The 24,586-nt window shown below is 39.6% G+C and overlaps 1 protein-coding gene across 1 annotated transcript; it reads left to right on the top strand.

The window, feature by feature from the left end:
* Positions 1–3,022: 3,022 nt before the first annotated feature.
* Positions 3,023–8,010, top strand: LOC137287500 (alpha-N-acetylgalactosamine-specific lectin-like). The gene is made up of 5 exons (XM_067819838.1): positions 3,023–3,143; positions 3,910–4,004; positions 5,822–5,912; positions 7,426–7,648; positions 7,912–8,010. Exons 1-5 carry the CDS (start codon positions 3,095–3,097, stop codon positions 7,919–7,921), a joined length of 468 nt encoding a protein of 155 aa, XP_067675939.1. The 5' UTR covers positions 3,023–3,094; the 3' UTR covers positions 7,922–8,010.
* The last annotated feature ends 16,576 nt before the right edge of the window (positions 8,011–24,586 follow it).

The following is a 24,586-nucleotide window of genomic DNA, read 5'->3' as shown; positions in this document are numbered from 1 at the left end:
ACACGAGTGGTTGACAGCATGAGACACTGGCCAGCAAAGTTATATTGTTGGCATCCATATTCCTGCTCCAACTACGAGCTTTGTGTAGGTTAGGTCCACAGTCTCATGAAAGATGGGGAGATACATTATATATATGCAGTTTACATCACATTGGAGATTATGTTAAATGGTAGTTCACTGATCATCATGAAATACCGTCTCGAAGTGAAACGGGGATAACCCACTTAGAGACAGATTTCTGATAGTCTTTGTTCCATTCTTAAATGTTCTGGCAGTTGTCAGGGAAACATCAGGTACCGTCTTTCGATATATTTTGTTTTGTCTTAGCTCGAGGTGAAGCTTTGTGGATAAGGTATGATGTCTACATAAGAATAAGGGACTGAACTACCAGGGCCCACATGCACAAAGCGATCTTACCGCAAAGACTATTTTAAGCTTATGTTGAAGAATGGGAGTTACAGTCATTGCAGTGCTAAGATCGATTTGTGCAAGTGGGCCCTGATGACATACGTATGCACAGCCGTGTGTCAGAAGTAGGTGTCTTGGAATACTGTAAAAGTGAAAACATCCAAAAAATGAAGTGTTTGTCAGTCCCATGTGTCCCTACCCGGTTCTTTTTGTCAGGTGTAACAATTTCTTTAAAATTTTGATTTTTCTATAGCGTGCTACATTTTCCACAGCTGTTTTAGCTCCGACTTGATTCTGTCAAGTATGAACCTGACTCCTATAAGCTAGTACTGAACACGTATTCTATCTTGATCACGATGACCTGCCTAAACGACTTAGCGACACAAAGACAAGCTCCGTCTTCTCGCATAGGCTAAAGCTTCATTAGAACCGACAAAGGCTTCGCAATCAACTAAGCAATGAACACTACTCTACAATCGCAAAAATTCAGTGCTCTTAGCTGTGGGTTGGTCTCGGTAAATTAAGTATCGTGTATCTCCTCAGGCACCTATGTCTAGAATTTTATAGCTGTCATATTCCGTGGCGCCTTCTACATATTCTGGGTCGATAAAAACACGATGGAGACGTTAACGGAATAAACATACATGTATTAGTAGCGGCAGCAATAGTAGAAACAACTGTAATAGCAATAGTAGTAGTAGTAGTAGTTATTGTTGTTGTTGTAGTAGTAATAGAAGTAGTAGTTGTTTTTGTTGTTGTTGTTGTTGTTGTAGTAGTAGCAGTAGTTCAGGCACTAATTTGTTCGCATCATATGTCAAACTGCACCATGCATAAAATGTATAAAAGCACAACTATAACTGAAAAAGAAAACTGCATAATGAATACGACTCCTCATGGAAGAATGCAGGAAACTCACGAAACGACCAGAGGCACAGATAGCGAATACTGACAGATCAAAACATGGCGGAATGTCACTGTGTGAGGGACCATTTATAAAACTCTTTCCAATAGATCGACTGGGCAGGGGGGCAATCAGATGGCACAGGCAATAAGCAGAACGGCAAATCAGAACTGGAAAACATTCCCCTTGAAATGGATTACTGCACCAATGCATTCCTGTGTGAAAATCTCATAAATGTTGTCAAAATAGCTACCTTTGAAATTAATGTACGAAAAGGCTGTTTGTAGCAGTGACAAAACATGTAACACACTGCTTTGATTTCAAGAACATATTCGATGTTGTACTTTTTCTTCAGTGGTCCTAAGATAGAGTCAAACTATGTGATTCGGTGATGTGAGTATGTATACAGTGAGAGAGTTAGCGAGTATGGTTTTACGCTGCTTTTAGCAATATTGAAGCAATTATTTATAACAGCAGGGGACACCAGAAATGGGCTTCAACATTGTAACTCGAGTCCTCGGTGTGACAAACAAACGCTTTAACCACTCAGCTACCCCACTGCCTCAAGAGCGTGTATTGAGTAAAGGGACATGCTTAATCCCTTTCTGATTAATCCCTTTTTATCTGAAAAGGTAACAGTAAGTAAAACTGTTTGACTGCATATACGTGTACAGGGCAAAAGTGAACAGAGACAGTAAATGTGGATTTATTCCCACTTGATCACCTTCGTCTCAGTGGGTAAATACATTCATTAGAATGTAAGCTTCACGTAGGTAAAATGTATTCGTGTTCTTATCATTTCTGTAAAATGGTATAAGCAATCTTTGACAAATATTGCCGGTAGAGAGAGTAGAAATCTAGATTTCTTGTCCGGTTGTGTTTGTTTTTTAACACTGCCTATAGACCAGTTCCACCTCCATGTCGATGCTCTGCAAAACCTCGAATCTGACCAGACAGGTGTTTGACCAGGGACACGTTGAAATGCATCAACTATGTCAGCAAACTAATAACTACCTGATGTCATTTGTCTTGTGTTTATGACTATACATAGTTTGTTTGCTTCAATCAGTATAAAAGTCGTGATATGGATATGTGTAATACTGTATGATATGATATAACAAACCAGCCATGCTATCATGAGCAGCGGGTCATCATGTTTGGGCTACCCAGAAAGGTCAAAGTCATGGTTAATCATCTCCAGCGACCAGCACTGGACAAGTATGGTCGAAGGTCTCAATACAGAATAACGACAGGAAATAGTCTTTCACCATAAAAAAGTGATTATAGAAACAGATACCTTACATCGTCTGCATAAAACACTTAAGAGAAGGGACAATTGATGTTCACACATATGTCTATATCTAGATTCAACCCTCCACTCAAAACGGATTCATTTTTTCGTTTCTCTGTATCCAACGCTATTGGATTCCAAGTTGTATTTTACATTGGAAACAATCCGTCGTTAGAAAGTACTGATTACTGAAACAGATTCCTTATACCATCTGTACAGCAATTAAACGAAGGAAACAATCGACGTTCATTCATATGTCCATATCCAGATTCAATCCTCCACTCAAAACGGATTCCATTATTTGGTTGCTTTATAATGGAAATGATCTCATTATAAACTATTCGAAAGGAATAATCTCCATGACCTGCTTAGATATCGAAGCGATAGTGACTTGGTTATAGAAACACCCGCTTTTTCCCACTGAAACTGATTATACGTCACTCTTCATAAGCAACACTAACGACCCTCTTAGCCGAGCTTGACGTTATTTTACAATGAGTAGCATCGTCGTGTCTCTTCTGTTCAGTGCTGTGGTCGCATTAGGTGGGTCTATGTAAGTTTATTATCTTGTAATATTTGAATACTTTCTTTAAGCCGGCCGTGTACAGTCAGTTCGGTGCGTTAGATCACGGAGGCTACGCTGTGCTTGTATTAATTGTTGTGTTCATCTGATAGATGTGGGAAACGAAATTATAACGAACGATCTGTTGACCGAGGTCATAATTCTAACTATATGCTGTGAACACGCTTTGTGGAAATTAGCACTGCACGTTAATCACAGTTATATCAGTAATAGGTTTCGAAATGTATGTTTCTGTCAGTTGCATCATACTTAAACTGACCCGTGAAGATTAGGGTTAGAATCTTCAGTAACCTAAACTTGTAAGTGGCAACTAACACCTGATGATGCCCGTATGTCATCTCCTGCGACACATGTCATCGTATCAGAATTGTGGAGATATTGCCTCTATTGTCTGGTCCAGACAGGGTTATTTGCAGACCACTGCCATATAGCTGGAATATTGTTGAGTGTGGATAAAACAACAAAATAACCAAAGGTAAAAATGATATATAAACACTGACATTAGCGCTCTAAACGACGTAATGCTATTAACGAATATAACCAAAATTTGCGACATTGAATACAACTACATGTATTTGTGTGAATGATACATCTCTGTTGTACTAGATATATTCAGTATGCAACATATGTCATATTTGGGATTTCACTTTCTCAGTATATGACATATGTTGCATTTGACCACTTTCTAAATGGCATCGTGTAATCATATTCAGTATGTTTTTGCAGTGGCTGGTCAGACTACATGTCCGGAGAGCTGGACAAATTATGGAACCTCATGTTATGCCTTCTATAAGACAAAGGCCAGCTTCATCGACGCCGCGGTAAGTATTGATGTAACAGGCATGGTCCCTGGTCAGTAACAGATCCGCATACTAATGTCGCTACCGGTATCTAGTGCGCAGTATTGTTTTCCTTTCATGCAACACGCTTTAATTTCATTCGTCAATGATGTTTTACAAAGTTCCGTGTCACCCCTTCCGTTGCCACGGTAACCGCAGAACATTCCTCCGAGAGGTGATGTCTCTTATAATCGTATGACGTCAAAATATGACACAGTTTGCCCTCATATGCCCAGAGTTTGAAAACTGTTCGATTAGGTGTTTTGAGTTCCCTGTGTAGACATTAATTTCACCGACTTTCACTTCTTTATTTAAACTATATTATACATTGTGTAGTTTGCATACGTAACATAAATATATTTAACCATTTTAATTAGCACGTTTAAGATTGTTTGAGTTTATTTCATCGATTGTGAAAATTCAGCCGAGAGGCAGACGCCATTTTGTTAACGTGTCATTTAGTAGACAGCCATATTCCAAATAAGATGAAATGATATACTCTTAAAAAAGTAGGGGAACCTGAACTTTGAAGTCTCGTAGAAAGAAAGCTCATTACGGAACGCTACAATAACATTCATCTTGTGTATGCAGCATCATTTCAGGTTATCACCACACGCAAACAGAATGCACGGGAGCACGTGCACAACGTGGGAGCCTCCTACACGTGCATGTGGTGTCATTATGAATCTTGACGTTTTCCAGGCAGATCGATAAATCACTTTAGACCATTTTCCCGATAATTCCCGGGATGCTTCTATCCCAGGTAACACGGTCATCTGTCGGACTAAGCATGTAGCTTACAGTAACTGATGTGGACTTCTGAAATTTACATTCTCTGACGTATCCAATAATATACTATGATTGCGGAAGCAGATGCCAGACAAGAACTGATCATAAGCAACCATGCCTATCGGAAGAGGAAGACCGGGGTAGAATAGGCCCTCAGCAATCCGTGCTTGGCATCAATGGCAACTATGCTTGTAGGAGGCGACTAACGGGATCGGGTGGTCAGGATCGCTGACTTGGTTGACACTTGTCATCGGTTCCCAGTTGCACAGATCGATGCTCATGTTGTTGATCACTGGATTGTCTAGTCCAGACTGAACTATTTACAGACCGCTGCCATATAACTGGAATATTGCTGAGTGCGGCGTAAAACTAAACTCACTCCCTCACTCACTTGTAAGAGGAAAATGGCGGGATAGGGTAGCTGATAGATATCATCGTGTCATAGATGCGTTAACTGATGCTCATGATGTCAAGCATCGGATTTGCTGGTCCAGGTTCGGTTATCTACAAACCTTCATATAGTTAGAATATTGCAAGTACAACAAACAAACGATTTCGAACTGAACAATAAAATACGAACCTGGGCCAACATCAGAGGGCTGGATCCTTTTTTTAACGAGGACATACTCCGCCGTCCGTTGGAGCATTCGCTTTTGTAGCCGATACCTATTATGACCATTCACCATGATATTACTATGTCTGCTTGAGTAGACCCGTGAAGATCGGTGTTAGAACTGATCTTCAGTAACCCATGATTGTTGTAAGAAGTGACTAAAGGATCGGGTGGTCAGACTCGCTGACTTGGCTGACTGATGTCATCATGTCTCATTTGAATACATCGATGCTCATCCTTTTTCATCACTGGATTGTCTGGTTCAGGAGCGACTGTGCACAGACCGTTGCCATATGGCTGGATTACTTCTGCCTACAGCATAAACCTAAAGACTGGGTAGCGAATGTTGTATTATTAATAGTCCCCGTAGTCTAAAAAACCTATCCGTTTCTTGTAGAGCTTGTGCGCTTCATTTGGTTCCTACCTGGCGGAGATTGAGACAGATGGAGAAAACAAGCACGTCCAGGCCTACATGAAGCTCCAGAACAGTGAGTGGTAGAGCTGTTAAGGGAAGGGGGTGGGGGGCGGGGGCTTGAATATAAGGTCCTCAGTGTAACCATGCCCCGTGAGAGTGCATGGTAAATGCACATGATATATAGTTCGTTAACCATCAACAACGTGAAGTAACTTCTTTAAGGGGCTAGAAGTTGGTATGACGAGGATGGTGACTCTTATGGATATATAACTTGTTCCTTGCAGCGGATACTACGTTTCGGTGAAGATTATCGGGCAAAATATAATTTTTGCATCCATGTGCGGTGGTGCCTAATATTACAGGGAACAATACAAGTACATCAGAACATGGAAGATATAACAGTCTAAGTGCGGTGATGCCTAATATTACAGGGAACAATACAAGTACATCAGAGCATGGAAGATATAACAGTCTAAGTGTGGTGATGCATAATATTACAGGGAACAAAACAAGTACATCACGATATGGAAGATATATCAGTCTAAGTGCGGTGATGCATAACATTACAGGATACAATACAAGTGCATCAGAGCATGGAAGATATAACAGTCTAAGTGCGGTGATGCATAATATTACAGGGAACAATACAAGTACATCAGAGCATGGAAGATATAACAGTCTAAGTGCGGTGGTGCATAACATTACAGGATACAATACAAGTACATCAAGATATGGAAGGTATATCAGTCTATATGCTACGATAGCATTGATTAGCAAGGTACATGTACAAGGGTTTACTGCATTAAAATCGCATAGTGTAGCAAAGAGTCTTTTTTCTCATGTGGTACACCTATAATTGGGACATTCGAATATTATGTATGTTCCAATTACCGAACCTCAAAGAGTAGACGGGAAAATGGTTGTTGCTAATTGTGTAAGTTTCGTTATGAACGTTAAATGAATTATTTATTATTTCGTGTCGCTGTGAAATTTCAGAGCGGGTGTCAGATAGGAAACACATTTTAAAGACTTATTCAGTGACATTGTTGTCTATAACTTTGAAAGAAACACGTTGTCACATCCCATGACATCAACATATCACGTTTAACACGAAAAAAACCCAAAGAAATACATAATGATTTGAATCACTTGTCAGTTACTGACAAAATTGGACGTTCCAATCACTGGATTGTCTGGTCCACACTCGATTATTCATATAGCTGGAATGATGGCGGCTGTCCGTAAATGACCTAATCTGGGCATTCCAGAGATTGACATGGTGAGTGTCCATCCACACACAACGTGGATAGCATGTCATTAGGATGCGTTTACATGTACTAAGTCCGCGAAACTGACCACAGGTTCATGGTCAGCGTCGTTTTCGACACGTGCGGTTGCTCTTTAACCTGCAACCTCAAAAGATCTGAAATGTTGAAAGATAATTGCTAATAAACACACTGGATATATTGTGTGTTCAGATATAGTTTGAAAGACCCAGGAGCATTCTGTTGACTGAAAGGTTATTGATTTGATCTGAACTGATCTCCACTAACACTCAATCGAATATCACCCTCTTCATGTTCCAGCTGACGTGACTGACGGGGTGTGGCTCGGGGGTAACGACATCAGGGCGGAGGGTCTGTGGGTGTGGGACAAGTCTGAGAAATCTATTGAGTATTTCGACTGGGACAGCTCACAACCCGACGACACCGGCAGGACACAGAATTGCATGAGCTTATGGAAACATTTCGACTATAAGTGGGCCGATCACTATTGCTCACAGAAACTTGCATTCTTGTGTGAACAAGCGTAAGAATTTCGAAAATGCCAAAAATAACATTGTAAAGAATCAGACTGCGTTATTTTGCACTGACCAAAAATGAATTCTATTTCAGTGTATTATTTTCTGCTTGAGATATTACGCACCACTAATAACTCAACTATTTCATGAATATTAATACAAAGTAAAACAACAGTTTTTATCTCATCTTATTGGCGATAGTTTATTGATAGACAATTGACAGAGACGAAGAAGGTGTCACTAAGGTTAAAGAGAATCATTCGTTTTTCAGAGCGACATAGAATCGAAATGGACGTTTCATCAAACCACCGTCTGAGGTGGAGGAGCAGTGGAAGAATGTAACATTGAAATAAATATCTGTTAAATATCTGTTAATATCTGTTATCATATTTTCAAGTCTGTAGTAGGGAAAGCGCAGTCTGGGGCGTAGCTACCAATGTCAAAAACGCGCGGGATTGCACGTGATTTTTGCTTTGAAAGTTGGGTAAGCCCTCATCATTATATAGATATGTAACACTTAATATATCTTTGAAATCTATCGGGCTTACACAGAAAAAAATGGGACGACACATACGGGGACGGTCATTTGTAGGTAATGTATAGATTTTTAAAAAATACAAATTGCTCATGCGTTTCTTCTTGTCGATAGAATATTTAAAACATGAAGCATTGCATGCTCTCGTATACCGTTAGATATAAAGTCAAATAACTTGGTTGATATCGCTTGCAAATACTGTTGAATATATCCGTTGTACGTGTATGATAACATGTCCCATCAACTACATTTCTCCAATATCGCATGCTTGTCATAAGCAGTCACACAAACCCGTCAGTCAGGCCAAACACACGCTACAGTATATTGTCTGTGCGGCATGATTTTACGGTCGCTTCCGTTCTTGTTTCCCCTAAGTACAAAGACAAGAATGTACAATAGGCTCGGGGCGATCTGAATCTATATCTGTAAAATGAGAAGATTTTTTTCAGTTAGTCCATGTTGTGAAATACGTACGTCTTTAAGACTCTAGCATGGAAATGGTTGAAGCAAACCACCCAGGTGATATTTTCAAAATTATGTCATCTTTCACAAGCTTCTGAATCTTCTAAATGTCAACAGTTTATCTCAATCAAACATATCTATCAATTGCCGGCATAATGCGTTCCCACATTGATGGGCCTGTTATGAACACACATGTACCTGGTGAAAAAATGTAAATGCGTACCTACAAATCGTATGTACAATCCAAACATATTTCTAAACAGAACACAGAATATCACTAAATTCATTAGTCTTGGAGAGTGGGTATGGTTTTAACAGTGTCCCAGCAATACTGACTTCACATATTGTACCCAAATGAAGGTTCGAACCCGGGTCTTTGGCGTGGCGCTCTTCATCCACCAGGCTACCCCACCGCGCCTATTCCTGGTATTGACAAGTACGTCAAATGCATTCCTTCACGTGGATACGTCAGATACGTTCACTTAGGTTAGTCTTCGGTTTGGATGTGAATCCACATACGTGTAATGTGTAAAACGCTCTGCCATTACCATTGCTGGCAGTTAGTTAAAACGCCTCCAAAGTCAAGGGAGCCGTAACGGATTTAAATCAGCTGTTCATATGACAGGTATTGAATATTCCAATATTTAAGATTTATTGCTGTGATTAAAACCAATGGTTCAAATGCATTCTTAATCAACACAGCTCCACCAGCTGAAAATACTGGTGATAGCAGATCATTGAGTGAGTGGCCATTTCTTGATTGCTTTAGCTTCAGATACTATCGAATTTCCACATACTTTCTCTTTCCTGACAAATGACCCGTGCAGGTCCTGGGCAGAATAAGCCTTCAGCAACCCATGCTTGCCATACAAGGCGACCATGCCAGTCGTAAGAAGAGACTAACGGGATGTGGTGGACAGGCTCGCTGACTTGGTTGACACATGTCATCGATTCCCAATTGCGCCGATCCATGCTCATGCTGTTAATCAATGGATTGTCTGGTCCAGACTCGATTGTTTACAGACCGCCTCCATACAGCCGGAATATTGCTGAGTGCGGCTTAAAACTCAACTCACTCACTTTCCTGGGAGACAGTACCTGGAACTAAGCGGGATTAAGAATGTTCATACAGTCCAGACTGAACAGATACAAAACCTACAGTGCATTGCTAATACTGACATTAGGCGGTATAACTGGCTACTAAGCAATAAAGCTTCCATGTAGACATCAGTGTTCTGGCAGTCATGCCTTTTATATGAATGATATTCAACGCTTACAAAGGAAATGAATAAGTTGTCCTGAGAACGGGAATGTAAGTGTTAATCTGTGGTCTTAATCCAAATGTGTGGCTTTGAACGATAATAACGCCAGAGGCGATCTTGGAAGAAGACGCGCCATCATTTCTACTTTCTGTCATCAATATTATGACCTGAGGCTTGCAAGGGGTCATAAGGGTGTTTGATTGTTTGTCCACGTATATCATCAGCTACCAGAGTGCCACGGCCACACTGAAAGTTAATCGTTGCCTAGTTGCCGTGTTATGCAACGTCATGGTCGCCATGCGTCCTCCTATCGTAGTGATATCTTAGACGTTATAGATATACAAGTGTCATCGATGTTATAGATATACAAGTGTTATCGATGTTATAGATATACAAGTGTTATCGATGTTATAGATATACAAGTGTTATCGATGTTATAGATGTATAAATGTCGTAGTGATTATAGATATATATGAATTTTATTAGCTATACATACATGTTAGTATACGAGGTATAAATATAAATGAAACGTAGTGGAAGAAAGTAGGCAACGTAGAATTAAGAACTTAGTGCATGTGTAGACTAGACAAATTATATTACTGTATGTACTTATAAGGGAGGCTGAGCTGCACTGAGCTCTCCGGACCCCCGGGATGACCGGCTGATGACCCGTGAGGGTAAGCGGCGAGGGATATCCCGGGAGGTTGGGCTCTGTCCGTGGAATAAAACTCGAAGCTTCATCCCCCGTGGTGTCGTATATAGAACAATACGATACTACCCTCGATGTTCCCTTCACCGTTTTCAAGCGGTTATAGCTGAATACAGATTGCAGGTCATCAACATACCTAGCTGCTGACGGTATCGTATCATAGTCGGAACTCCGCCGACGAGGCTCACTGGCTCTACGGAGACGGTTGTAAGTATAGCTCTCGATTTGACGTTCCTGGGACTCACTATGTAACGATGGCAAGGTACAAGTGTCATCGTCTACGCTAGACGTACGATCCAGACAGGGTCTGCTCTGATATTCATAACTGAAACGAATCATGCATCTCTCCAGTGCATATTGGGACTTCACTGTGATGAGATGGATCAACAGGTGACTCGAATGTTACCGTATTGTATTTGTCCTTGAGCGACCGATTCCGACTTTCGCTACCCAGATGGTCGTTAATGTACGCGAAGGAACCACTGCTTGTCCTGTGGTGTGTTGGCTTTTTGCGTGGACAGGTCAGTGAATGATGAAACGATGTCGTTGGTATCTGCGGGTTATGTTATAGGTATAGGTTGTCCATTCGCTTCTTCTGAAGAATGTTCTTCTGTACTGCAGTTCATGCCCTGTGATGTTTTCCGGAACTCTGGAAACACTGCAAAGACGGATGTATGGTGACCGCCTTTCAATCTTATTGATAAATACATGGAAATAATATTGACAAATGGTTTGTGGTCTTGTCGATTCAGTGTCAGCACAGGAAGGAATGTTATGAAACTGAAAGCAACAGTATTCTGCTGACTGGTGAATGGTATAATTTCAATGTCAACATTAATGCAGAATTATGAAGGCATTTGGAATGTCTGTGTTCAAGTAGTAATCAATATACATATTCTTTTCTCCAGCGATACATACCACCCCGTTCATTATTTTGATAAGGAAGAGATTAATAATTTGCAGTTATCAAACTGTTCCATACATCAAACTTATTCTACTGGTTTAGTTGACAATATCCATTATGCCCCGGACAAACTTAACGCACCCGGGGGAAACACCCGACCGAAATTACGAAACAATATTGTTTATTGTTTCCAGATGAGGAAACATTGTTTTTGACATTAGGACAGGCAGCCACCCTTGGATCAACACATGACACTTTCCTGAAACCATAACAGCCGGAAGATGAAACTTACCTGCATTAACAGACTGCCACATAGTCTAGGATTAGAATCTCAAAAGGAGCATAGAAACAGGATTTCGTAGCCTCCCCAGTACTGATTTTGTTTGACACTAATTTCAGTTAGAATGATGTCCTGGGCTCATGAAAAAGCCTGTAATACTCTCAGATTGTGGTATCAGTGTTTTTTTCACAGGCCATTGTGGTGGGGGTCTGTGAGCATTTTCATGACATTTTGTTTGCTGCCGGACAACATCTCGAAGTTAATCATGGACAGTTTTACTACTATCAGTCTGATCCCTTTCATTTTGACGTTTGTTGTATATAAAGGATGTATATTTTTTTGCATATTTTTGCTTTTGAAAATTATCAAAATGACTTCTCGGCAGTTAAATTTACGTAAAAATTAACACCGAATGAGTCCATTTACATTCAATGTTGATACTTTTGATGTTTTTTTGACACTTGTCTCTTCTCGAGTAGTGGCTTGGGCACAAAACAAGTAATTTTGTATGGTCATGTCGTGGTGATAAAATGTTTTACGGATTATTCTTTGAGAAAGGGGATTATAGCGATTCTCCAACTTTTCATGGAAATGTGCAGTGGTGATTTATTTATTGAAAGTTTACATTATTCTTGTACCTAGAACCAGGTGTTGATTTCCTGTTTACTTCTAGAGTGGCAGCATGTTATACGAAAATATTTCATATTACCCAGAATTCAAAATGGCTGCCAAGATGGAAGCCATTCTAGTTTTAATGCTTATACATAGCAGAGGACTACGTTGGTACTAATATGTAAACAAACAATGATTTGATGTCAATTGTTTTATACAGTATCGAAAAAAGAACAAATTTCAATGATATGGTTTAGGAAAGTGTCATTTGCCTAAAGTAGTTGATGAAATGAAAAAAACAAGTACTGTTATCAATAAAACGTGTCATGTGTTATATGTTATATTGTTGTTGTTTTTATAATATCGCAAAACTGCGAGCATATCATAAGTACTTTGTAAACCACCTAGGTGTCAATATTTTGGTTTCAAATGCATATTCCTTTAACGTCAAATTCATCCATATCGAGAAATTTAATTCATTCAAAAGGTATGATCCTGCTTTGTCTTACTAGGATGCATGTCGCACCACAACACATCTTTAGAACTACTTTGCACAAGGAAAGGATGAACAAACCCACCGCTGAACATGATGGGCTGAAACACTTCAGTGTCCACCATAGCACCATATCTTGATGATGACATGCACACACTGATAGGTGTGGTTTGGGTGTTCCAGTGGTGTAGTGGTGAATGTAGTTGAGTCGTAATTGATAATGGCTGTGTTGCATCCCATGTTGTGTCGGTGGCTGTGGTGTCTATATGTCGTGGTGCAAGTGGTGGTGGTGCCCCATGGATTGGTGGATGTAAAAATGAAAAAAATTGTGAGAATTAAATGTTCAATGGGTAAGGTAAAATTATAAGAATTTGCAATCTTAATTTCGCTTTATTCGATTTACTTTTTGTTTAAAGAGACATTGATCGGTACGGCAAACAGACAGTAATCGCAGAATAACACAAATGAGTCACGAATGCGATGATCCATACTCCTATGTCACTTTGGGTTTACCTTGTAATTTTTCATTTACAATGCGTCATACCTGTATTGTATTAACCATTGCTTATGTTTTAATTATATTGTCTTGCATAAATACATCTGTAATTAATGAAAGACATTTTTATTTCGTTTTGTTTTAATAAAGAATATTACCAGATGTTACGTGACTCACACTAAATCAGAAAACATGTCTCTGTGCATGTCACTTGTGATTAAAGGTGTTTTCAATAGCTTTAATCCCTTGTGTCGGTTACGGCGACTAGGAGTAGGTTGGGTAAGGTGGCTGGTTTGCCCTTTGCCGTTGGCAGCTGCACACTTTAAGCGAGCGACCGAAGTGAGCGACTGAAGCCCGCTTGGAGTCTGAACACCGACTCATAAAGATGTGAAATATTCGTCGTGGGGACAGAAAGTCTTCAAATCCTATAGCGGTGGGACGACTTCAAGGATTCTTCGGAAGGGCGACAGAGGACCAGACAGGCAGGCATTTCTAAATCTTTTTGAAAGAAAATATGCGTCTTCGTGAATGTTTGTTTAATATACGGTGCACACCCATTCTCTCATAGTATGCAGCATTTGGGTATAGATGGGAAAGGTTGATACTGGTTTCTGCATGTAAACGGAGTGATAGTGTAGCATAGTTGTTCAAGTGTTGGCACACCATGTTCAGTGCCAGTGTCCCCACATAAATACTATGTCTCAAGCCCACTTCTGATACCCGTCGTTGGAATATTGCCAAAAGCAGCATAAAACCACACTGTTGTTAAACCAATCTACACACTCGAGAAATGTGATTCCTGATACTTATGCGTGACTTCTTTCAGACGCAGGAACCCTGGCACATTCTGGATTATGTGTTGTGTCCCTCTAAACCCTTCCACCTGGACTTTAGTACACTGGCTTTCCGAGGGACCGATGGGGTGAGCTTTTGTCTCATGGTCGCTCCTGATTGTACAGTCAGGATGGTTGTTACAGCAACCCAGCTAGTTTAGGGTTGGCACACTCTGTGGCCCCAGTCTTTTCAGCATTCCCATTAGGCCCAATGCTGACTGCACGTGACTGGTAATTTATGTGGTAGTGTAGATAGGGACCCCTTCGTGCGTGCCCTGTACGATGCTATCTATAGATGGCATAACTTAGTGTTAACCCACCATTCCGTCCCTCAGTAGGTAGCTCGAGACAAAGCAAGTCCCGGATGGTCACTTTGAGGGTCAGTGTACTGGCCGACTGCTGGTGAAGTATTTCAATATTTCAGTTTAACATTTAGATTAAATTTTGTTTTCACGTCCAGACATATGTGTTTTGCATTTAAATATGTGGGGATCGTCGAATAATCAAATGGTTAAGGCGTTCGCTCATGACGCTCCAAACAATCATAGTTCGATTTCCCATATGGGGGATGATATGTGAAGCATATATTTGTTGTTTCTCGCTGTGATATAGCTGGTATATTGGTAAAAGCGGTGTAAAAAGAACGCTCATGCAGTCATAATCTGTGTAGAAAGCCTAAATTATGTAATGTGTTCTTTGCCCCTTTTTCTTGTAGAACCGTCGATTACGCAAGCAACTGTTTCTTTCAAACAATCTTTTGAAGAAAACATAAAATGCAATGCATCCTTGTTTACCATGACGTCTACTACAAAGGTACAACTAGAGTTTCATGTTTTTTTCACGTGTAGGCATATAACTTGCAGTTATACACATAGTAAGTACCAATGAGCAGGAATACCATCGTCCTGGGGGCAGTATTGGACCCTGAAGTCCCCCAGAGGCAGGACGACTGCCAAGAAGATATTCCATGGACAGAAGTGGACCAAGGGTTCTTCGGAAGGGTGACAGAAGACCAGACAGACGCTATTTGGTAGAAGATATGCGTCTTCATGAATGTTAAATATACAATGCACACTCATTCTCTCATAGTATACAGCCATTTAGGAGTAAATGAGTGAGTTTAGTTTTACTTCACACTATATTCCAATATTACAGCTATATGGTAGATGATCTGTAGATGATCGAGTCTGGACCAGACAATCCAGTGATCAACAACATGAGCATCGATCTGCGCAAATGGGAACCGATGACATGTGTCAACCAAGTCAGCGAACCTGTCCACCCGATCCCGTTAGTCGCCTCTTACGACAAGCTGAGTCGCCTTTTATGGCAAGCATGGGTTGCTGAAGGCCTATTCCACCCCGGGACCTTCACGGGTCTATTAGGTAACAATATGAAATACCTGATGCACGATATCATAATGATGAATGTTAATATGTTCCTCTAACGAAAGGTTTCCTATGTTTCGTCAATCCTGGGAACGGGGTGGTGGGGTCGTCCTCTCATTGCGGCATAAAACTAAACTCACTCACTCATGCCTGGGTACCACTTAGTGTTTTACCGAACTATACACAATATTGGTCACATTCAACTGTTTATAAAATTTAAATCACAGGATAGAAATCTGTAGGAAGTAACGGTAAATCAAGAGTATCCGGGTACTCGCGTTCAGTCAGTCAGTCAGTCATACTACGTCATCGTTGAATGGCCACAGTAATTTTCCTCAAACTACCAACGCTTGCCATGTAACAGTATTACCGTACATTGTGTCAGTGAAGACGTGAAGTACCTGTCATTTGCATGTTCAGAAGGTGAAACGATCCAAATAGTATACAAAAATATGTGTTTCTCTCCATAATACCGGAGATGAATATTAAAGCATTGAAGAATCCTGACAATTATATATTTTTACATAGTTCCTTATGAGTAGAAAACAGACACGGGTCACAGATAACGTTTGTTCGATGATATTTGATACAAGTTATAAATCACACTCTCAAAATAATCCTGCAAATGTACTGGCAAACAAGGATAAGTTAGACCGGGCAGGGAACGCATCTACGAGAAGTAGGTGGTAGGGAAATGTGGTAGACCCATTCGGTTTGTGCAAGGGAGAGCAGGTGTAGGCTAATTCACGTGCAGTGTATGACCATAAAATTGATTCCGAGCGTAGCTGCCCACACGCCTTGTTCATAAAACTGTCATGTACATCACCCATCACACTCCACTTGATCGCAGACAACCTGGGACCCATTCGTTCACAATGTCAAGAGCCAGTGGCAGCACTCATACCTTCTAATACGGGTCAACTGTCAACTTTTTTGCAAGTATGTACGTATGCATCTATGCACGTACGTGTGTATGTATGTATTTATGTATGCATGTGCACGTATGCATGCATGTATGTATGTGTGTGCATGCGTGCCTGTGTGCGTCCTATTGCGCCTAAACTCCGCGTTTGATCGTCACATTACAGTCGCATTCCTCAAATCGGAGTTAAAACATTCACATTCTGTCAACAATGTACCGCCTATTAAACATTAGTGATTATACCGATAAATGGGCAATACGAGCGCATTGAAATGACATTATTATGTGAATTACAAGACAGTATCATGCCAATACAGTACCTCATATCCGGGTGCAGTTCTTGTTGTCACAGGACAGTGAGGTATGGAATTCGAGAAGGGACATTGTCGCTGTGTTGCCCGGTCAAAAACAAGCAAAATGAGGCAAAAATAAAAGAAACCGCGACAATGCAAAAATGCGACAACAATGCGCCTATGTGTCGCATTGTCGCGATGTCACATGTTGAAAAACATTTTTTTCTATTCCTCCAAAGGGCGACACGCGACATAGCGACAATTTTGAAGGTCAAAATATGTCGCGTTATCGCATTGTCGTCCTATCTAAGACAAACAAGCCTGAAAATGTCGCACTGTCGCAATGTCGCGCTTTGGTTAATGTTGCCTCATATTTGAGATTGCGACAACGTGACAATGTCCCTTCTCGGATTCCGTAGTCGCATTGTCGCTCTTTGGTTAACTGTGCCTTATATTTGAGAGGGCGACAATGTGACAACGCGAAAATGTCCCTTCTAGGATTCCACAGTGAGGTATGCTAGTGGTTAAGCGTTGGCTGGTCAGGGTCGTCGAATTCACCCTGCTGCTGTACATGAAGCACTAGGGAACTAACTGCATGCCCACCTGTATAAGTGGTATGGGGGGCGCTATAGAATGCAGATGTACTCGCTGGTAGACAGATGTCCCTGTGAGAGATCATACAGCATATATATAAATATTCTTAACTGATCAATAGGGATCTGTTAAAACAGTTGAATTCACAAACGTGTTACTTTACTTATAAGCATTGGAAATCCTACACCACTGTCGTAATCAAAATTGTATGTCATAGATGATACGCTTTGTTTTAAACATATTTTATTCACAGAGGAAAAGATAAGGAACACGTTCTTGGTATGTACATAGATCGTACAGATTCCTGCAACTAGAGATGACAGATGTGGAGAAGTAGGTTCTAGACGTGAAAAAGAGATAGAGCTATTCAGAATAACACAAATGCTATACAAATCGCTTTGTCTCACTGATGAATGATTGTACTAGCTTGAATACATTAATTTTGTATTTTCACATGAGGATAGGTCTGCACTTCCTTCTGACAAAAGTTTGAGGTCAACTGAAATACCTGCTGATAAACAAATGCGCTTAACAGATAACATGCAGCTAACTTTCTGTTGTTTGTACAATGAACATTCAAACAGGTAGTGATACGAATCTTCAATAAAATCACCACATGTAAAAATGGGATCAGTTTTTAGCCCAACTCTGTACAAAACAGAGTTCAAACAACTAACAGAATACCGCAACTTGGTATGAATAATAGTTCATTTTCTTTTATCACACGAATAATACTGAGGTGCATACATACGGTTGTCAGTGATAGATGATTTAAAATTAGAAACAGTTTGTGAATTACGAACTGTGGTTGGTAAATTGTTCCAAGAGCATATTGTAGATGAAAAAAAGATTCTTTTGAATGTTTACGTCTTGGAGTAAGAATCGATATATTTAGAGAATTGCATAGATTATACTTAGGTTTAGAACCAACATTCAAAGGAAGGAGTTCTTTTAGATATGAAGGAGTCATTTCATGTTGAATTTTATACATAGAACATGGCCTTCGTTTTCTTCGACTAACTTGTGATGTTTCCCATCCAGTTTTCAAACTTCCCGAGATGTATATTTTGGTAGACCAGTAACTATTCTCGCTGCTTGTAACTCTATCTGTTCTAGCTTACTTATTTGTTCGAGAGTACGCCCGTCCCAGACTTCACACGCGTATTTAAAATGCGGTCGAATGAACATTGAGAGTACCCTTACACAATACATACATGCATTTCAAAAGTCGCAAGAAACTAACCATTTTTTAAACCTTTTGTGTCATAGTTTGAATATGGCCAGCCCATTTTTCGTTGCGTGTAAGAATAACTCCAAGATGTTTGTGATTATCTACAAATATAATTTCAACACCATTAAAGTAAATATGTGGTATATTGAAATTATTTTTCATCAAGAATAGGACAGGTTCCGTCTTTTCTGGATTGTACTTAATTAGCCATCTTAAAACCCCGAGTATTTAACTTACTTAAATTAGCGGTTCATGCATATGGAGAAGACCTTCTGGGATAGAGTAGTGAAAAAAGAAAAGAAGGTCTGCTTCATGTGAATTTCACCAGAAGTGTTAAGCCAGTTTTAATTATGTTTTTACTGCCAGCTAATCCGGATAGTCTGGATTATGCGCATGGGTGATCAGTTCATTAAGCCTTAGGTCTGCCTCAATATAAGGAATTCAGATTTGATAAATGTGTTTATTGACATTACATTTTATTACATTTACATTAATTCATTATTTATATTGACTTTATGATTGCCTCAAAGATGTTGGGATGGGCCTTCTTCACAATCTTGTTAAGACGACTATGATAACCTTCAAGATGAATGTTGGTTCGTGGTGAGGTGGTGGTTCCACTGGTGGGTATGGACATCCCCCTCTATCCACTGGCTGGTCACATAGTCTGCAAGACTTGTGCTTTGGGCATCATCGGGCTTGTGGCAATGACGTCGATGCAAGGGTCCTCGACCTGAAAATATAACACGGTGAGTCATATTATGGACCTTTACTTTCTATATTTACCTGTACTTTTATCTCAGGCGGATGGCTGTGGTTATTGCTAACCATTGTCACAATATCATTTGATGTAGAAGCTGTTAACCCACAGTTCTTGTCAAGGCAGCGCCAGGAAATCCAATCTCGTTTTCTTTTCTTGAGACTGTACATTTATCCTCCTGCACATATATACTAGTATCTTCTTCCTCTAGCAGTTGGTATGAACTTGTGATCTAGCTGTATCTCTGCCATGATGGGAATGATGCTTTGCCAAATTATCATTCCCTTAAGTAGCATCTCGAAACAAACTCATTCAGCTAAATATAAATGACAGGTGAACACTTTTACTTTGAATACATTTCAGAGTTAATCCTGATAACTATTCCTGATTGAACACTATTCAGGGAAATGATTAGATAATTAGGGCATCTCATAGTTAAGCCCCTAAAACAAACACCACTCAGTTCAAGAAAACAGATTAATGAACATCAAAGGAAAAATAAGGTCTGCTTCATGTGCATAGTTTGTGAAACCCAAGGGTCAAATTAGCATTTAGATTCATTTCAATAATCCTGTTATCTGGTGAGGAGTAGCCCAAATCATCAGCAAATAAACGCGTTAAGCAATCTAACTTATCAGGTATGTCATTAATGTAAACAATGAATAAAAAAGGACCAAGCACTGAGCCCTCTGGGACACCAGCGCTTAGTGTCCTCAGATCCATTGAAAAATACACTCTGACTGCGATTACTTATGTAACTAGCTAACCATCCCAGCAGTTGTCCGCTTACACCATACTTTTTAAGCTTTTACAGTAGTCCTCTATGCCAGATACGATCACACGTTTTTGATATATAGCAAAATACCATACAAACATTTTCTTTTTTATCCAATGATACACAAACCCGGTTGTAAATCTCAAATAACTGATGTGCAGTGGAATGTCCTGGCTGATATTTATACAGGAGCTTGTTCGCATGAAAATAATGAAAGAGGTGTTTGAAAACAATTCGCTCAAATATTTTTCCAACAGAATTTATGAGGGATATCGGTCTATAATTGGAAGCTAAAGATGGATCACCTTTCTTGAAGAGAGGCATGACACTGGCATCTTTCCACGCAGATGGGTACACGCATGTTTGTAAGGACATATTGAACAACAAACACAAGACGCACGCTTCATGGATCACTAAATAGTCTAGTTTGTTCACAAGCCTCTATCACAAGACAGGAATGTAGGTGTGCGGTGTAAGCAAATGCCATTTTTGGCATTTTAGAGAACGTTTGTGATTTTCTAGGCAAATTATTATTAATCAATCTTCCATTCAGTACTCAAAGGCCACAGGCCTATAGTACAATATAAAGTACAGTATATAGAATCATTTTAGACATACATGTATATACAGTATTATGTGCTGTTATGTTTTCATACAATATTTTTTATGACGTTCGGACGATGGTCGGTGGCAATTACTCTTTCCTGAGTTTCATAGCATGGTATATAAACATCGCAACATTCAGAATTATATCAGGATTCTTCCAGTTAAGTAAGGAGTAAAAGTTATCTATAGATGGATGGACATAATAAAATTCTTTGAGGTACATTTTACGTAGCGTATCATACAATGGACATGTGAGCAAAAAATTATATTCGTTTTCTAATATATTAATATTGTACGATTTACATAATCTGTCTTCTCTTTTTATCTTCATAAACCTACCTTTTTCGATCCACAAATCATGTGATGAACAGCAAAACCTGCTAAACGTACAGTAATTTATTTTTATCGTGACACATGACAAATAATGCTCGGTATAAATGTATGGCTTAAAGGATGCATAGTAATGACACTTCGTAGAAGTGGAAAGTTTTTCAAGCCAGTTCTGTTGGTATATATCTTTCCATTTCTGTGTAAATAGCCTAATAAACGTTTAGGGAGTCTCAACATACTGCTCATACCACATATGACTAAAGCCTTTTGTAAATAAAAGATGTTTACCTTCGTAACCCAATTTGTGTGTCCATTTCCGTCATATAAAATCATCATTTCATAACATTTTTTTGGTAAACGAGAAGATGACATATTTAAAAGTCTTAGCCAATATTTAATTACTTTAATTTGCGAATTTATAATAATCTGGTTGCCTTTATAGAACCATTTTACGTGTCGACACAATTTACCTCCTTTCTTGAAAGCAACTACTTTTGTTTTACTCATATTCACATTCAGTATAGGCTGTTCGCAATAACTTTCTAATTCCTTGATTTGCTTCTGGAGACCAACAGTTGTAACTGAAATAAGAGCAATGTCATCTGCAAACAATAAAAGAAAAAGTTGAAACACATCTGGGTATAGCTGGATACCATTTCTACAATTATTTTCAATTGAATTGCTAATTCATTGATAAAGAAGGATAAAAAAAATGGACTGAGTACACAGCCTTGTCTAACGCCGATTTGTACATCAAAAGCGTCTGATAGTTCCTTTGTATTCTTAACACAAGTTTTCACATTCTCATAAATACTGCTTAATGAGTTTGTCAGTTTACTACTTAGGCCACCTGTTTTAAATAAATCCCACAGTTTATGTCTTTCTACAGAATCAAAAGCTTTAGAGAAATCAACAAATGGTGCATAGACCTCACCTCCTTGGATATTAAGATATCTTTGTACAACACTCTGCAGTATTAACAAATTATCAATAGTAGTATATCCCTGTCTAAAGCCTGCTTATGATTCATCTATTTTAACCATTGTTTCCCCCCTAAAAATCAATCTTGTATTAATAATCGAAGTGAACACTTTACTAAATATACTTAATAAGGTGATGCCTCTATATAATTATCCACATTATTCAGATCTCCTTGTTTATGTAAGGGTACTATAAGTCCAACTGACCATGTTTGAGGAAAAGTACCTCTTTCCAATATTAAGTTGAACACAAGCTCGAGGTATGGTAAAATCAAATCAGCAGAATACTTGAAGAACTCAGGAATTGTGTTATCTATGCCTGGAGATTTATTGAGTTTCAGGTTATCTATGCTATTTATGATTTCTTCTCTGGATATTGGAGAATCAAGAATCTCTTGCGTAAGTTCATGATTTGGATCTGGAACAAAATGTGATGAGTTGTTACGATTAATATTAGATATTATTTTCCCGCGTATTTCTATTATTCAGACATTTTAGTTCATGCCAAAACTTTATAGAGCTGTCGATGTTTTTTTCAATAATGTTTTGCTTTCTTTTGTAATAATCAGTGCGGTTTTTTTTTCAAACAGCGTTCTATCTATTTCTATTTCTTAAAATATTATACTGATCTAATGCTTGTTTATTCTTTTGTTTTCGGAAATTGTTCAATGCTCTACAACGACCGGCTTTAAGCTTTTTGCATTCTTAAACATGCCATTTATTAACATCATGTTTCACGCCACTGTAGCTAGTTTTCATATTTGATGCAGTGAGACAGGGTGCCTCTACAATAAAGTCGATACTAGTATTGATACACGTAAAGGCGCGGTCCACAGATTTATCTAATATTTCCTGTACTGGATCTAAAAAAATATGACCTGTGAAGGTCCCGGGGTAGAATAGGCCTTCAGCAACCCATGCTTGCCATAAAAGGTGACTATGCTTGTCGTAAGAGGCGACTAACGGGATCGAGTGGTCGGACTCGCTGACTTGGTTGACACATGTCATCGGTTCCCCATTGCGCAGATCGATGCTCATGTTGTTGATCACTGGATTGTCTGGTCCAGACTCGATTATTTACAGACCGTCGCCATATAGCTGGAATATTGCTAAGTGCGACGTAAAACTAAACTCACTCACTCACTCATAAAATATTCTGCCGGAAAGTATCTAATTTGTCATTGTCCCAAACAAACTTGAAGCTGCTGATGCAATCAGTCTTACCTATTGAAGGTTCAGGAACATGAAGCAAATTGTACAACTCACCCTTTTCGCTAACACCTATGTTTCCCACAGCTATGTTTCCAAATACACCATGCCGCAGCTTGTTTCTGAGGAGTGAGCCAGTGAGTTTGGTTTTACGCCGCTTTTTCCAATATTCTACCAATATCACGGCGGGGGACGCCAGAAATGGGTACACTCATTGCACCCATGTTTGGAATCGAACCCGGGCTTTGGAGTGAAGAGTGAACGCTTTAACTACTATGCTACTGCATGTCATCTTTTCTTAGGATAGTCAATTCTGGGTTTAATACTATTTTATTGTAGATGCATGACATTCCCGTTGCTTTTTTCCGTGGCACGTCAGTTAACTTAACTTTGTGTTTACCAATAAGGAAAAACACCAACTTTCAGTGTCCGTGTTGGCTGCACGCTCTAGTGACTTAGAAAATTGTGTCGGCTTTTTGGGTGTGAGTATCAGCGTTGACGAAACACTTCCTGGTTTTACAAAACAAACTCCTTGGTGTTATCTGCTTCAGTGAGTGAGTGAGTGAGTGAGTGGGTGAGTGGGTGAGTGGGTGAGTGAGTGAGTGAGTGAGTTAAAATTTTACAAAATTTTACATCACATCGGCAATATTACAGCCATACAGCCATGAAAACAAGTTAGTCAAATTAACAGATCTGTCGAGTCGACAAAGGACAGTGAAACTGACCAGAGTATCACAGATATATATTATTTAAAAAATAGCAATTAACACTAAAAGACTTTAACTATAGTTAGTTGACGAATAACTGACGAGTGAAATCGGCGTAGTCGTAAGCATCGGGTATTGTTCGGTAGTTTGTCTCTATGGTGATATGGCTTACAGTGCCGTTTTCACCTGCATGGACCCCAGCTGGATTTACATCACCCCTCAGCTGCCGGCGGTATCTGACAGACGCTCGTTTAGTAATCTTGAGTGAGTTTAGTTTTAACTCATCAATACTCCAGCTATATGGCGCCGGTCTGTAGATAATTGAGTCTGGGTCAGACAATCCAGTGGTCAACAGCATGAACTTCGATCTGCACAATTGTGAACCGATGACATGGGCCAACCAAGTCAGCGTACCTGACCAACCGATCCCGTTAGTCGCCTCTAACGACAAGCATAGTCGCCTTTTACGGCAAGCATTGGTTCCTGAAGGCCTATTCCACCCCGGGACCTTCACAGGTCTAGTAATTTTGGTGTCTCATGGTGAACGCAGTAAAACGACACTGTG

The sequence above is a fragment of the Haliotis asinina genome, chromosome 6, assembly GCF_037392515.1.
Source record: "Haliotis asinina isolate JCU_RB_2024 chromosome 6, JCU_Hal_asi_v2, whole genome shotgun sequence".
NCBI classification, from domain to species: Eukaryota; Metazoa; Mollusca; class Gastropoda; order Lepetellida; family Haliotidae; genus Haliotis; species Haliotis asinina.
The sequence above is the reverse complement of the archived record's forward strand: the minus strand, read 5'-3'. Positions and strand labels throughout refer to the sequence as shown.